General features: G+C 41.4%; 1 protein-coding gene across 3 annotated transcripts in view; it reads right to left on the bottom strand.

Moving 5' to 3' along the window:
- The window catches only part of VAV3 (vav guanine nucleotide exchange factor 3), a 151,892-nt gene that overhangs the window by 22,344 nt on the left and 116,246 nt on the right, over positions 1 to 13,302 (bottom strand). For all 3 annotated transcript variants that reach the window (XM_075287705.1, XM_075287706.1, XM_075287707.1), the window contains exons 16-19: positions 10,278 to 10,379; positions 8,905 to 8,996; positions 7,609 to 7,631; positions 4,338 to 4,380 (exon numbers count right to left, since the gene is read on the bottom strand). In XM_075287705.1, coding sequence (XP_075143806.1) covers positions 4,338 to 4,380; positions 7,609 to 7,631; positions 8,905 to 8,996; positions 10,278 to 10,379 — 260 coding nt within the window. The remainder of the gene's footprint in view (positions 1 to 4,337; positions 4,381 to 7,608; positions 7,632 to 8,904; positions 8,997 to 10,277; positions 10,380 to 13,302) is intronic.

Here is a 13,302-nt window from a genome sequence, read left to right as displayed (position 1 = left end):
GCAGTAAAGTCATTCACTTTGCTCTAAGCTTTCTAACTTCTGCCTTCCTGTGACTTTCCCGTGTCTTCTTATTGATTGAAACCTCCTTTCTCCTCTCCTCGTATGACTGTTTTTTTTGTATTCCAGCAGAATCTGACAAGGAGCAACTTATTCCATATTCCAGGACTGATTTTCAGAAAGCTCCTGCTCTTCATACAAGCACATTACATCCGCTCTAGAGAGACTTGTCTTCTGTAGAAGTAAGCCCGCACGGCTTCCATTATTCATAGATAACCTTCTGCTTTAGCTTTGGATTTACTCAAGTTTATACACTATTTCTCTTTAAACTTTTGCTTGTTGTAACTTATGTACAGACACAAATCACAAAAACCATGGTGCATGCACCCCGAGCCTGCCCGCAGTCCCTTCTGTTGGTCAAGGCATCTATTATACAGCAGAGAAATGGAGAAAATGTCGTTTTTGTACATAGCAGCTTATATATGGCAGAAAGTAAGGTCCTGGGTGCAGCATGTTTTAACTGCAAGATACTTGGCAACTTTTAATAACATTTTTCTTATGGATGTACCTCCAACTTACGGCACTACAAATAGCACATAGTGTATGTCCTCTTAATCACATCCTAAATAGAGATGAGCGAGTAGTATTCGATCGAGTAGGTATTTGATCGAATACTACGGTATTCTAAATACTCATACTCGATCGAGTACCACTCGCTATTCGAATGGAAAAGTTCGATGCAGAACCAGCATTGATTGGCCGAATACTATACAGTCGGCCAATCAACGCTGGTTTTCCTCCTACCTTTAGAAGTCTTCTCCGTGCAGCTTCCCCGCGGCGTCTTCCGGCTGTGAATTCACTCTGCCAGGCTTCGGGCCTGGGCAGAGCCGACTGTGCATGCCCGCTTGTAGTGCGGACATGCGCAGTTGGTTCTGCCCAAGCCCGATGCCTGGCAGAGTGAATGAAGAGCCGGAAGACGCCGCGGGGACGCTGCACGGAGAAGACTTCTCGGAGGATCCAGCCCGACCCTCACTCGTGGACTTGGTAAGTGTAATTTGATTGAACATTGCCTACCCCTGAAACGAGCATTTTCCCCCCAAAGACTATAATGGGGTTCGATATTCGATTTGAGTAGTCGAATATTGAGGGGCTACTCGAAACGAATATCGAACCTCGAACATTTTACTGTTTGCTCATCTCTAATCCTAAATTGAATACAGACCACACACTAAACCCTGTTATACCAACCCCAGACTGGACCAGACCCATAATCTACGTAGATCACAGACCAGATCTCCAGTACATACCCATCTAAACAAAGCCCAGACTAGGCCCCATATGTATAGGCCTCAGAACAGACCGTTCATTTCTACAGGTAATTCCTAAAATCCTGTTCAGATTCCACCATAGATGCCACACGAAATTTAAGGATCAGACCTCATATCAGAACATCTGTCACACTCAGAGAGTATATCCCCGAATCTGGCTGGAATATATATCATAGGGCTGCAATGCCCTCAGAATGCGTATCTCTACAATTCCCTTCCAAAAACTATCCAAATCCCCTTGCAGTCCGGGGAGCTGATGTTTCCCATTGTGTGTGGTGATTTAAGGTTCACATTGATCAAGTTGCTTTATTACGAGGTTTGGAATAATTTTACATACATAATGTGTTTGAATACCAATTTGTATCCACGTGGCTCTTCCGTGGTAGCTCTTCCATAATGTGTTCCCTTCACCATGATAACATTTACAGTTCTCTGGGGCAGCTCTATCTGGGTTAACATTCAATAAACTGAACCTAATGAGAGTGACCAGGTATGCTACCCCTAAATTTTTTCAATAGAGACTGCAGTTCTAAATTGGACACATTTTATGCCACATAACAGTACCAATGACCGCTTCTAGCGTTCATGTGTCAAACATATAGTACAGCAGGATAATTCAACCCTTTGGGTCATTTTATGTGGCCACATGGTCTCACTTTAGTTCTCACTTTCCTCAAGGAATCCTTTGAGGTTGCTGTGCTAGGCAGAGGAGCCATCTTGGTGCTCAGAAGGATATGCAGTATTTCTATATTAGCGTTAGGCTAAGTTCATACGGGGTTTTTTGGGCCGGAAGCTGAGACGGAGGCCGCCTCAGGTTCCAGGCCAAAAAAAAAAAGGGTAGCCGCGACAATGCACCGGCATCCAGTTGCGTACTCCGCTCTGGATTAGGCCCAATGAATGGGCCAAGTGGGAGGAGGGAGTGTTTTCAGGTGGATTCATGAGGCGACTCCGCCTGAAGAATGAGCATCTTGCTTCTTTTTCCAAGAACCGGTTTGTTCTGGCTCCTGGAAAAAAGGACTAACTGGCTCCCATTGATTTCAATGGGAGCCCTCTTTTTGGTCAGGATTTTGAGGCGGATACGGCCTCAAAATCCTGACCAAAACTCCGTGTGAACTTACCCTTAGGTGGTTTCTAACAAGTGGAGTTGAGAAATAATTCCAAAATGACCAACAAGAGAAAATTTGATGCAGAGGGAAGGCAATGAATGAGAGATGGGAAAGTGAATACAATTCTGTGTTTCAAGAAGAAAAAATGTTTTGTTTTGTTTTTTCGGTTATGAGACAGTGTCGGTGATAAAGGAATACAATATACATCCACTTTTGGACAACAAAATGTGTGTGATATAGTGGCTCAGGTTATTTAACAACTCATGAAGGAGTAGGTATGTACGTCACATGACCAAGGAGGAAAACAGCCATCTTGTACCCAAGGGGCACCTGTTTTTATGGAACCCACATACATTTCAGTGTATGGAGGGGTCGATGAAAACAGACAAAAATTGGATATCACCTATATTTTAATGGTCCATTACAACAGGCTGTCCAAGTATCAGTCACATAAATAACTTTAATTCACATACATTGAATATAATGCAGTTGTGTGACGGTGATTACACATGGCCAATAATCATGTTAATATGGTAGTTACTATTACAAATGGACCTTTGAAGGCAACCATAACCCTGATTTAGAGGACTGCCTCTGTTATAAGGCCTACAATGGGATACATCACAATTCTTTCATGGAATGAAAAGGTTCAGATTAAGCCCATAACAGGCAATGGGCACAATCCGGACCACATAGATCAATTATACATCCACGTGCACCAGACCTTAATTAGAAAATTCTCATAAAAAAAAGGTAGAGTAAAACTATTTATTACAGAAGTTGTGATTTATTACAAGTTCCGTCACCATTGTTTAATTATCGGATATTTCTGAGAAGCTGGGTGCTCTTTATTTAGTTAGTAATTTACCCGGGACCATACGGGATTGGGAGGCACGTCGTCCCCAGCTCAATTAATAATTAACCACAAAACGATCTTGCAATTACAAATGTCAAGGTGTAATGTGCTGAGTTACAGGCGGGCCATAAAAAACACATAAAGCCACAGTCCCTTTAATTCATATAAGGCATACAATGGTCATTCAATTTTAAAGATGTGGTTTAGATACAAAATATTGCGACTCGGACTGAATCTCTGCCTGTGCTTGGAGAGGAGCTCTCTTGACACGTCCTTCTTATACTATGCAACCTCTATAATATAACAATTATGGAGCACTTATTCTTAGAAGTTTGCATTACACAATTCCTCTGTTATTCCTACTAGACATGTATGTAGATAAATAATACCTGGGTGTTACCAGGTAGGGATGTGACTTAAAGGGTTTCACAGTATCCAATCTCTGCTGACAGTATCAGAATCTATAAGGACACATCCCTCTAAAAGGACATTGGTAACACCCAGTTGTCTATTTATCCATAAATTAAAGGAGGCATAACAGAGTGGCACGCTGCCAAATTATAATAAAAAATACTCAATAATTGGGGGCAACATGGTGGCTCAGTGGTTAGCACTGCAGCGCTGGAGCCCTGGGTTCAAATCCTGCCAGGAACAAGGAGTTTGTATGTTCTCCCTGTGTTTGCGTGGATTTCCTCCCATTCTTCAAAGACATACTTAAATGAAAAAAAAAGTACATTGTGATCCCTATATGGGGCTCACAATCTACATTAAAAAAAACAACTCAATAATTGAGGTGTAAGGAGAGGTGACAGGTCCTCTTTAAAGTATACCCCACCAGTAATAAAAAAAAATTAGTCACCCATAATGAGTTATTCTCTTCTTCCATACAAGACCTAAAATTCACTTCACATCAATTCAATTCAATTCAATTGTGATTTAACAATTTTTGTTTTAGTGACCACAGATTGGAAAACCAAAAACATCAATGTAAAATAAGGGATAGTATAACAAATACAGAAAGATAGATAAATCTATGTCTATAGGACCCACCTGAATCTGTGTGTCTCACTGACCTCGAAGGACCATTTTCTCTCTAGAAAGAATTTATTAATATAAATGAGTAAAACTAAAGAACATACTGTATGTACAATGCACTCACAATACATATAAAGTGATGTGTCACTGCAGGTATCAGCACTGGGATAATCATTTTCTATGGGGTGATTTAGTATTTTTAGGTAAAAGTTGTTAAATGCTGTCAGGACTCGTAGAGAAAGCCGTGAGTCCGGTTTCCCTTTCCTCTTAGCAGTGAGTGGGTCAGAAGAAGAAGGACTCTCAAGCTCTCTCTCTATGAGTCCTGACAACATATAACATATTCTACATAAAAATAATCATACCAATAAAAAATTCAGAATCCATAATCCCCTGTCCGATGCTGCAAAGTATTGTAGCATAGCACAGGAGACCAGGCAGATTCAGCCAAGCATATACGAAAAGAGAACAGCTTAGCTCACCACTTCTAAGACTTAAGCTGGCCAAATACATATATTTTAGACTGCTGAAGTGGCAGATTTTGGACTGTCTTCCAATGGCTTTTTGTACATAAACCTACAAAAGGTCGTCCCATACAGCCAACCATCAACTAAAGTTGATCCCAACCGATATCTATTGTGTATGGGGTAGTCCGACAGACCTATGGGTGATTTTTATATTGTGGCCGGGTGTTTGCTCTAACACACAATAACAAACTGTCGGTCTCTTCCCGTCTTCATCCTTTCATTAGCATTAAAAAACTTTATCTGTTGATTTTCCAAGTGTCTGGGAAGGTTGATGGTTGTTCATATATATGGGACGGTTGGCCATACGACCCGTCAACCACAATTCATTTCATATGGGAGATGGCAGTCTAAAATCTAATGTGTATGGCCTGCTTTAGTTATAAGACAGTCACAATTTAACATGAAAATACTAAATCAAATCATATAATATTATATATTTCCAAATTGAGAGTAACCCCCGCTATCCCATACTGCCCTCACCTAGAAGACTTAACAGATACATTAATAACAATAATAATAATAATAATAATAATAATAATAATATTAGGGCGTCAAAGCTCCTTACTAAAAGAATGAAGTTCTAATCATTGATCATACCAGAAACATAACATAATACAATAAACAATAGATACATTTATTAAATATAGAACAAACCTGAAGATAAATAAATAAATCGTTCCTTTCCGTTATGAGATAATACAAATGGGAGGTAATACTTTAATATCTAGCCAGAAAAGTTGCGGCACTCTAGTCATTTGTTAGCACTTTGTTCCGTACAGTGGTGTTTATGTTCCAGGTTGTGCTTATGTATTATTCTAGAAGCGAGCATGCTGTTCTTGGCTTACTAGCCCATGGGTGTCTTTGTACAGATTAATAGCAGTCATGGCGCCGGTGTCACAAGTATGAACTGAATTTAGAATACCTGGAGCAGAAGGCTCGTCCTTCTTTACATGACTGAGACCGTTCAGCCCAGTTCTATTCCATACTTGGCAGAGTCGGGGGACTTAGAATAATGTGGAATATTGAATTAATCCAAAGAACAAAGGTAAGAATGAGTGACAGCTGACAATACTCTTTATAACCACTGAAACCTATGGAAATGTAACTCCTATATTAATTGTAAGTCGGAATAACCTTCAGTGCAGTGACTTTGTCCAAGTGTTCAATCGGCTCTAAACGTATAAGGAAAGGGACGGCCTTTCAAGATGTAATACTGCCTGCCACAAAAGAAAATAGCTCTCCGAGGTGTAAAATCTGTGCTTCATTGAATGACAAAAGGCTGTGCTAAGAAAACACATCTTAGCCATTTCCATCATATACTTGAAAAAAAAAAAGGATTCTTAATAAAGGAAATGCAATACTTTTCTTATATTACTGATCCTATATAAACCTTTTGATTTAACCGGACACATTAGGGCTTTAGTTTTAAATCATTTTTAATTTTGCAATTTTTTTTATTTATTTATTTATATTCCTATGCAATTTCTCTGCATTTTTTGTATAAGGGTTTTTATTTAGACAATTTTGCAGGCTAGATGTAAGGGAATTGCTAGGACCGCAATTCCCCAGTAACTGTTTGAACCCTGGGACGGGACACAAGAGACAGTGAGCCCTAAGCTGAAGCCCCTAACTTTCCCTTCCTATTGCCAGGCCCTATCCTACGTAATAGGTGACAACCACGAAGACAGTCCCTTCCTGTATAGGTGAGACACAAAACGCAGACAAGACGGACAACAAAAAAGAGAGGTCAGCTAGCCAAGGGTCAGTAACAGTCGAGCGATGCAGTGCCAAATCGGAATCCAAAGAATAGTCAGTAGGGGAAGCCAAAGGTCAAGGATAAGAATGCAAGCAAAATAGTGACAGTAAGGAGCAAGTATGCACACGGCAATAGCAAGCACCAATGTGAATGAGAGCCAAGGTTAAATTGGGAGGAAGAACCCGCCCATGGAGTTGACAGGAAGGCAGCTGTCAATCACAGGGCAAGGCCAGATTAACCATTAGAGGAGCAGAGACAAACAAGGGCAGAAGACGGGTGTGGTGCAAATGCAATCACAGCACTAGAGCCGTGTTCACAAAGTGCGACCAAAAACTTTAAGCTATGAACCAAACTGCACACGCCTCCTGCGCCGCAGCACGCGAGCAGAGGGTGGCGCAGAGACCCGAACAGGCAGAGATGTTATACTAGACCTAAAGGATGGTGTAATTTGTATTAGGGAAGCAAAAAAAACCTGGAAATTTGCAAAAAAGGCATTAAAAAAGTGATGTTAGTACTGCATTTAATAAAAAAAACCATATTGAATAATATACAACTTCTGCATGCCGCCTTCTGAAAGTAAAAAGCTGAAAAAATGCCAAAAAACCCTACGTGTACAACCACTCAGAGATGGATTAACTCAGCTGTGCAACACTAACATCTAACATGAATGCATTTCTATCACCGTGATACGGACAATGATAAAACAATATATACTGTATACAGTCCAATGAGTCTGCTTGTCCTGTAGGCCCTTTACCATGCCGGACATTTACTAAGACCATATTACTTTTGGAGAGGGTTAATCCGGCACTTCAGTGAACGCCTTCATTGTAATACTGTTACTTATCGCATTTCCTAATCACATCCCCTTCTCCAGTTTTGCAGCAATATAAGACATATGTTCATTCTGCAAACACACATAAACACTGCTCTTTTCTTCAGAAGCATATGGCAGGAAAATAGTTTATACTGTACAGCTATTGGAATAAGAAAAAAACTAACCTACCCAAGGCATCAAGGTCCCAGACTCTGGAAGGAAATTAGAAAACAGCATTACCAGTAGGACGAGCTGGGCACAGTAAGATTGTACATAGTAGCATGAATAGGTGTAGACTGGTAGTGTAACAAGTAGGTGGCTCCAGGTCCGTCCCTGCCACCCCTTCTGATGTCAGTCCAAAGTATTGACATGGCATGCTGAAATTCAACTGCCCAAAGACAACAGACAGGGGACCCCACACACATCAGAAGGTCATTACTGGGTTTAGGCCGTCAGTAAACTAATATATGGAAGCTTAGGACTGCCTAGACTGTATACATTAATAGGTATTGACTTATCAGTCTGAAGTCTTAAACACAAGCGGGCACATTCATTAGCAATAGGTGCATGATAAGAGGCATCCAGTCGTGGCTAGCCATTTTTTGGACCGGAATCTGAGGCAGTCTCCAATCAAATTCCGGTCCAAAAAACTCCCATGTGAACTTACCCTAAGGGGGTTTTCCAGTCCCAATGGGTTTTCCATTGTAGTCTGTCTTATTTAACCCTTAAGTACTATCATGGTGTCTAGCATAGACCACTATCATACTCCTACACATATCATTATGATAGACACCATGATAGTACTTAAGGATTAAACATTAGGAGAAAAGCTGCAGCTCCCAGGACTACCTGTATGTAATGGACGGAGCTAACTATTATCTAAAAAGGAACAGATTGCACATGCTTCCAATGCCTGGAGGCCACCAGAACAGCTTATCTGTGTTAGACCCCACAGATCAGATACCTCTATAAGAATATAGGTAAAAATCTCCTGTCCTCCTGATAAATGAACGCCTGAGCAGTCAGACCCCCACCAATCTGCAAGCCATCCCCTATCCATAACTTGCCCAGATGGGAAAGCCTCTATAATGAATGTGCCCTAATGTAGCTAAAACTGTAATACAGAACATATTTGTAACTTCAGTGTTACTGCTCTACTAACATAATACCGCATCCTCATTAACACAAAAATGACTAACTGTGGCTATTAAAAAGCGATGTAGTGCATGGGACTCACTGCAGAGGCACATTAATGGTTAAAGTCAAAAGCAATTCCCGACTGTTTCCCTAGCTACCCTTGTGATAATTAAGGAGGGTCAGAGTCCTCATGAATCTCACATGCGGCTGTAATTGTGCATATAAATGGCAGTTTTAAGAGTATATGTGCGCCAATAAAAACACATCACACTCCCAATGAACTTTAATTATTCCTTCCCTGCTTTACAGTCTCATTAAAACACTGCAGTCACCGCCGATATGTCATACCTCCACGCCCGCAGGTATCCACTCTGCCCAGGCACTCCTTGTGAGCCCCCGTCCCACATTTTGAACAAAAATATCCCTGGAAGAACGTCCCCCTGAAAAATAAGTTCACTATAAAGGTTAATGTCATCCTTTTTTTTTTTTTTTTTTTTTTTTTGCATCGGTAAGTATGTGTCTCCTTTATTTTTAAGGATCACCTAGCAATGAAGATGTGAAAAACGGACTGAACAAGAGACAGCACATGGACAATGTCTGGTCCTAGGTCTGTTACAGGTAAATCCCCAGCAGAGGTTTGAAACCCAACACGCAGGTCACTTGGGATTTCAAGTTTAAATTCCAATACATGGATGCAGAAATCTCAATGTTTATGCTGCTACTGTACACTGTATTGGGTTTGCCACTACCAAGTTCGGAGTAGTAACCCCACAGCAGCTTGTCCCATGTGTCTCAATCTGGTTACACACAGCCAAGATTGGACTGGGAAACTGGGGCTTGTATCAGCCAGATTTAGGGAGCGTTCACACTACCGTCAGTGTCCGACAGGTTGTGTCCGCTCGAAATCTCGCACGGACATTAGGAGCGGACACTAGCTGTGTACATGACACTTGTCATTCATTTAAATGGCGATCGGGTGCGTTCTTTTGCACCCGACATGTAGGTTTTTTCTGTCCGCTTGAAAAGTCGGACATTTTTACAAACGGATAGCTAAGGACAGGTACGGAGTGCAAAAGAACGCACCTGATCGCCATTTAAATGAATGACAAGTGTCACGGACACAGCTAGTGTCCGCTCCTAATGTCCGTGCGAGATTTTGAACGGACACTAGGAGCGGACACTACCTGTCAGTCACTGACGGTAGTGTGAACGCCCCCTTACTGACCTGCACCTGGCTCAGCTGAACTGAATTGCTGAGTTCAATATAAGGACCGAGTTTCCCAGCCTGAATCCGGATGTGTGAAGCCAGCCTAAAGCTGGGGCTCAAAAGTTAAGAAAACAAAGCATTTTGATCTTGGCGGAATTGCTGTGTAAAAAACCACTGCGTTTTACAGTACCTGCAGAGTAGATGGGATTCTAGCGAATGCCATCTACACATTGCAAAAAAAATATAAAAATCTGCAGCAGAAAATCTACATTTTTAAAGATGCTTGCATTGTTGAAAATTGCAGCGTGACAATTATAACAGGGAAATGCTATAGGCATAATAGGGGCAAAAAGTCTGCAGAGGAAAACGGAAAAATTCTGTGGCAAAAAAACACAATGCGTTTCCATCACGTTTCATTCCACGTTTTTGTTTTTTTTGTTACTACGCTTCACTACGTGGGGTCTTAGCCTAACAGATGACCGAGCTGATAACTATGTCCTATTAGATGAGTTACCTGAGCAGCATCTGACAGACTTTGCAGGATGTAACCCGTTCAAATGTGTGCATCTTAAATTCATGGTTATTGGAAGTGGCATATTCTGGCCGAATGTTGGACCTGGAAGAAAGTGGAAAATGAGGCTGAGAAATTCACATCCTTAACAACACACAGCAATACTTGGAATTACATTTGCAGTTATTGGGCAAGTTTTTTGAGCCACCAGGGGAATTGATAGAAAGGAAAGAAGATCTGAGTCTTTCATTAGAGAATCTCTCATCTCTTCTGACTTGCAAATGCCATGAAATAACAATTGTGCATCATCTTTCTTAGTCCACTTCATTGTGCTGTTTCTCTGTTATTCTGCCATGAAAATTTTGGATATACCCATTGAACTAACACTTAGCACCTGCACTGATCAGCTGATATGGGGGGAAGCTGGCATTGGAACTATTCAGCATAGGAAGCCAAAAGCAATGAGCTCCAACCAGTGGGTAGTGGCAGTGCCAGGTTACTACAGCGCAACTCCAATTTTCTCCCATTCATCAGGGAAAATAAACACCATCTCTGACTCTAGCTGCAAAATCTAGTTGTTATATTATACATTTATAGATATTGTATCATTTATTAGTTTGTTGCAAATTTGCGTTCATAGAAAGTCAATCACTTGCTCTTTTCCTGAATTAGGGTGCATTCACACTACGTTTCCTGAAGCTTATTCTGATCGTAAAACACGTTCAGAATCAGCGGCGTATAAAGCAGTTCCATTCATTTCTATGGGAGCCGGCATACGAGCGCTCCCCATAGAAATGAATGGGCTGCTTCTTTCACTGCGAGCAGTCCCATTGAAGTGAATGGGAAGTGCCGGCGTGTACGGCAAGCTATGCTCATGCCGAGCCGTATACGCCGGCACTTCCCATTCACTTCAATGGGACTGCTCGCAGTGAAAGAAGCAGCCCATTCATTTCTATGGGGAGCGCTCGTATGCCGGCTCCCATAGAAATGAATGGAGCTGCTTTATACGCCGCTTATTCTGAACGTGATTTACGTTCAGAATAAGCTTCAGGAAACGTAGTGTGAATGCACCCTTAGAGGAGCTTTACTGCTTCTGTCTGACCTTAGCTGTCATTTAGGAAGAAGCTGGAGCCAGATTCAGGCTGTAGAAAAACAAAAGTCTAAGATGGTGGTTTGACCTGTCATCTCCGCAGCCCTGTTTTTTGTTTTTTTTGTATTATAATGGTACCTCACAATTTAAACAACCTTAGCTTTTGCAGGTGCATATGTGCATCATTCTTTCCTGTAAATCACTAGAGCAATATAATGGAAACCAACCGCACAATCCAATACTAAATATGTGCAATATCCCATCATTACATGACATAGACACCCACAAGACCCTGAGCATTATAGACAAACATAATAAAACATATACAATACATTATTTTTAATTGAAAACGTCTAAAAACAGTCAAATTGAAAAAGCTTTATTACATTCCCAGACATATGCATGAGCTGCACCGTTCTGCAAAGTAATACAGAGTTGCCCCGCTGATAGTCCCGGACAACAATCTCCCCATCAAATAAGCCAAAAGATGTGGGGCTCAGACAGAATAATATAGTGCAAGTACACTCCAAAAAAACGAAATGTCACCCCCTGCCTTCTAAATATGAAACTGTCACTCAGAAAGATGCCGAGATAAAGGACACAGACGCGAATCTATCCAGACAAGAGGAAATGCAGACAGATAAAGAGGCAAAGCCGTTCATGTTTAACCTCTTCATCTCCTAACACCTTCCAGCGCCAGTGTACAGAATGTAAAGATACTAGAATCATGTTTTTGCTCTCTTGGAGTGTCGTCAATGATAGACGGAGCAGATAAGGAGAAGAAACTGCAACTGTAATGAGGGGAAAGCACAATATAAGTCATTTATCAAACAGAAGCCCGGCGCAGCCCCTGATCTCTATCTGCTACTATAAGCACAGGCGTTGTGGCCTCTGCCGGGATAAGGCTGGAGAAGAAGAGACAATTCTGCCATCTGTAGTCCCAATTCATTTCATATTCCCCTTGCTCTTGACTGGACCAGCTAAAGGTAGGGGGGAGAAATACTTGAATTCCCTTACTCGTATATCACCAGAATCCTGGCATCAAAAAGCTGTAAAATAGATTTTATTGCGACAAATAATTTAGCGAAATTTTAAATTTAGTGAAATTTTAAATTTTAAGCCACTCACACCATTTTTGAAAAGTGGGTGTGAAAGTGGGCCTGGTTAGTCTGTATAACAGATTTATCATTTTAAAAAGTCACAACAATTGTTGTACTCTCCCTCCAATAATGGGGTGGTGTAAAAAGTGGAGTTTTAGACTTAAAGGGGTTACCCCACAAAGCGAGTACAGGGAGTCCTTTCAACCACTGCACATTCAGCCCAACGGGGCCCCAAGTGGCGTGAATGCTACAATTTGCCTGCGCTGAAAACACAGCAGAAAAAATCATGGCGTTTTAGAGTCAGAGCAAAGTGGATGGGATTCTAGGGAATAAAATGGTAAAACCACAAGGCAGACACGCCATGATGTCCAAAACTAGCGTGGATTTGGACATCGGAAACGCCATCGCTTTCCCCATAGGTATAATTGAAACAGAAAGATCACAAAGGAAAACTCTGCAAATTTTCTGTCCAAAGCGCTGCAAGAACAATCGTGAAGTGTTCCCGCCGCGCTTTTTCCTGCAGTGCTTTGGCACGGTGCATCGTCCTCTGGGGCTTTAGCCTAAGGCTGTTGTGGAAACGCAGCTTTTTTTGTTGCAGATTTTGCTGAGGTTTTGTGAGCCAAAGTCATGATTGGATTAAGCAGAAGGTAGAACGTCTTATATATTTCCCATTCGTTTTATAGCCATTCTTGGCTTTGGCTCAAAAAAAACGCAACAAAATCTGCAACAAAAAAAGCTGCGTTTCTGCAACGTAGGGCCTCAGTCTAAGCTGGGTCAATGGGGGACTATGGATAAGTTTAAGGTATACATCAGAAGACTGCACAATTACCAAACATAC

This window comes from Leptodactylus fuscus, chromosome 9 (assembly GCF_031893055.1).
Source record: "Leptodactylus fuscus isolate aLepFus1 chromosome 9, aLepFus1.hap2, whole genome shotgun sequence".
In the NCBI taxonomy this organism is placed as follows: domain Eukaryota; kingdom Metazoa; phylum Chordata; class Amphibia; order Anura; family Leptodactylidae; genus Leptodactylus; species Leptodactylus fuscus.
Note: the sequence above shows the minus strand (reverse complement) of the source record. Positions and strands in the feature narration are given on the sequence as shown.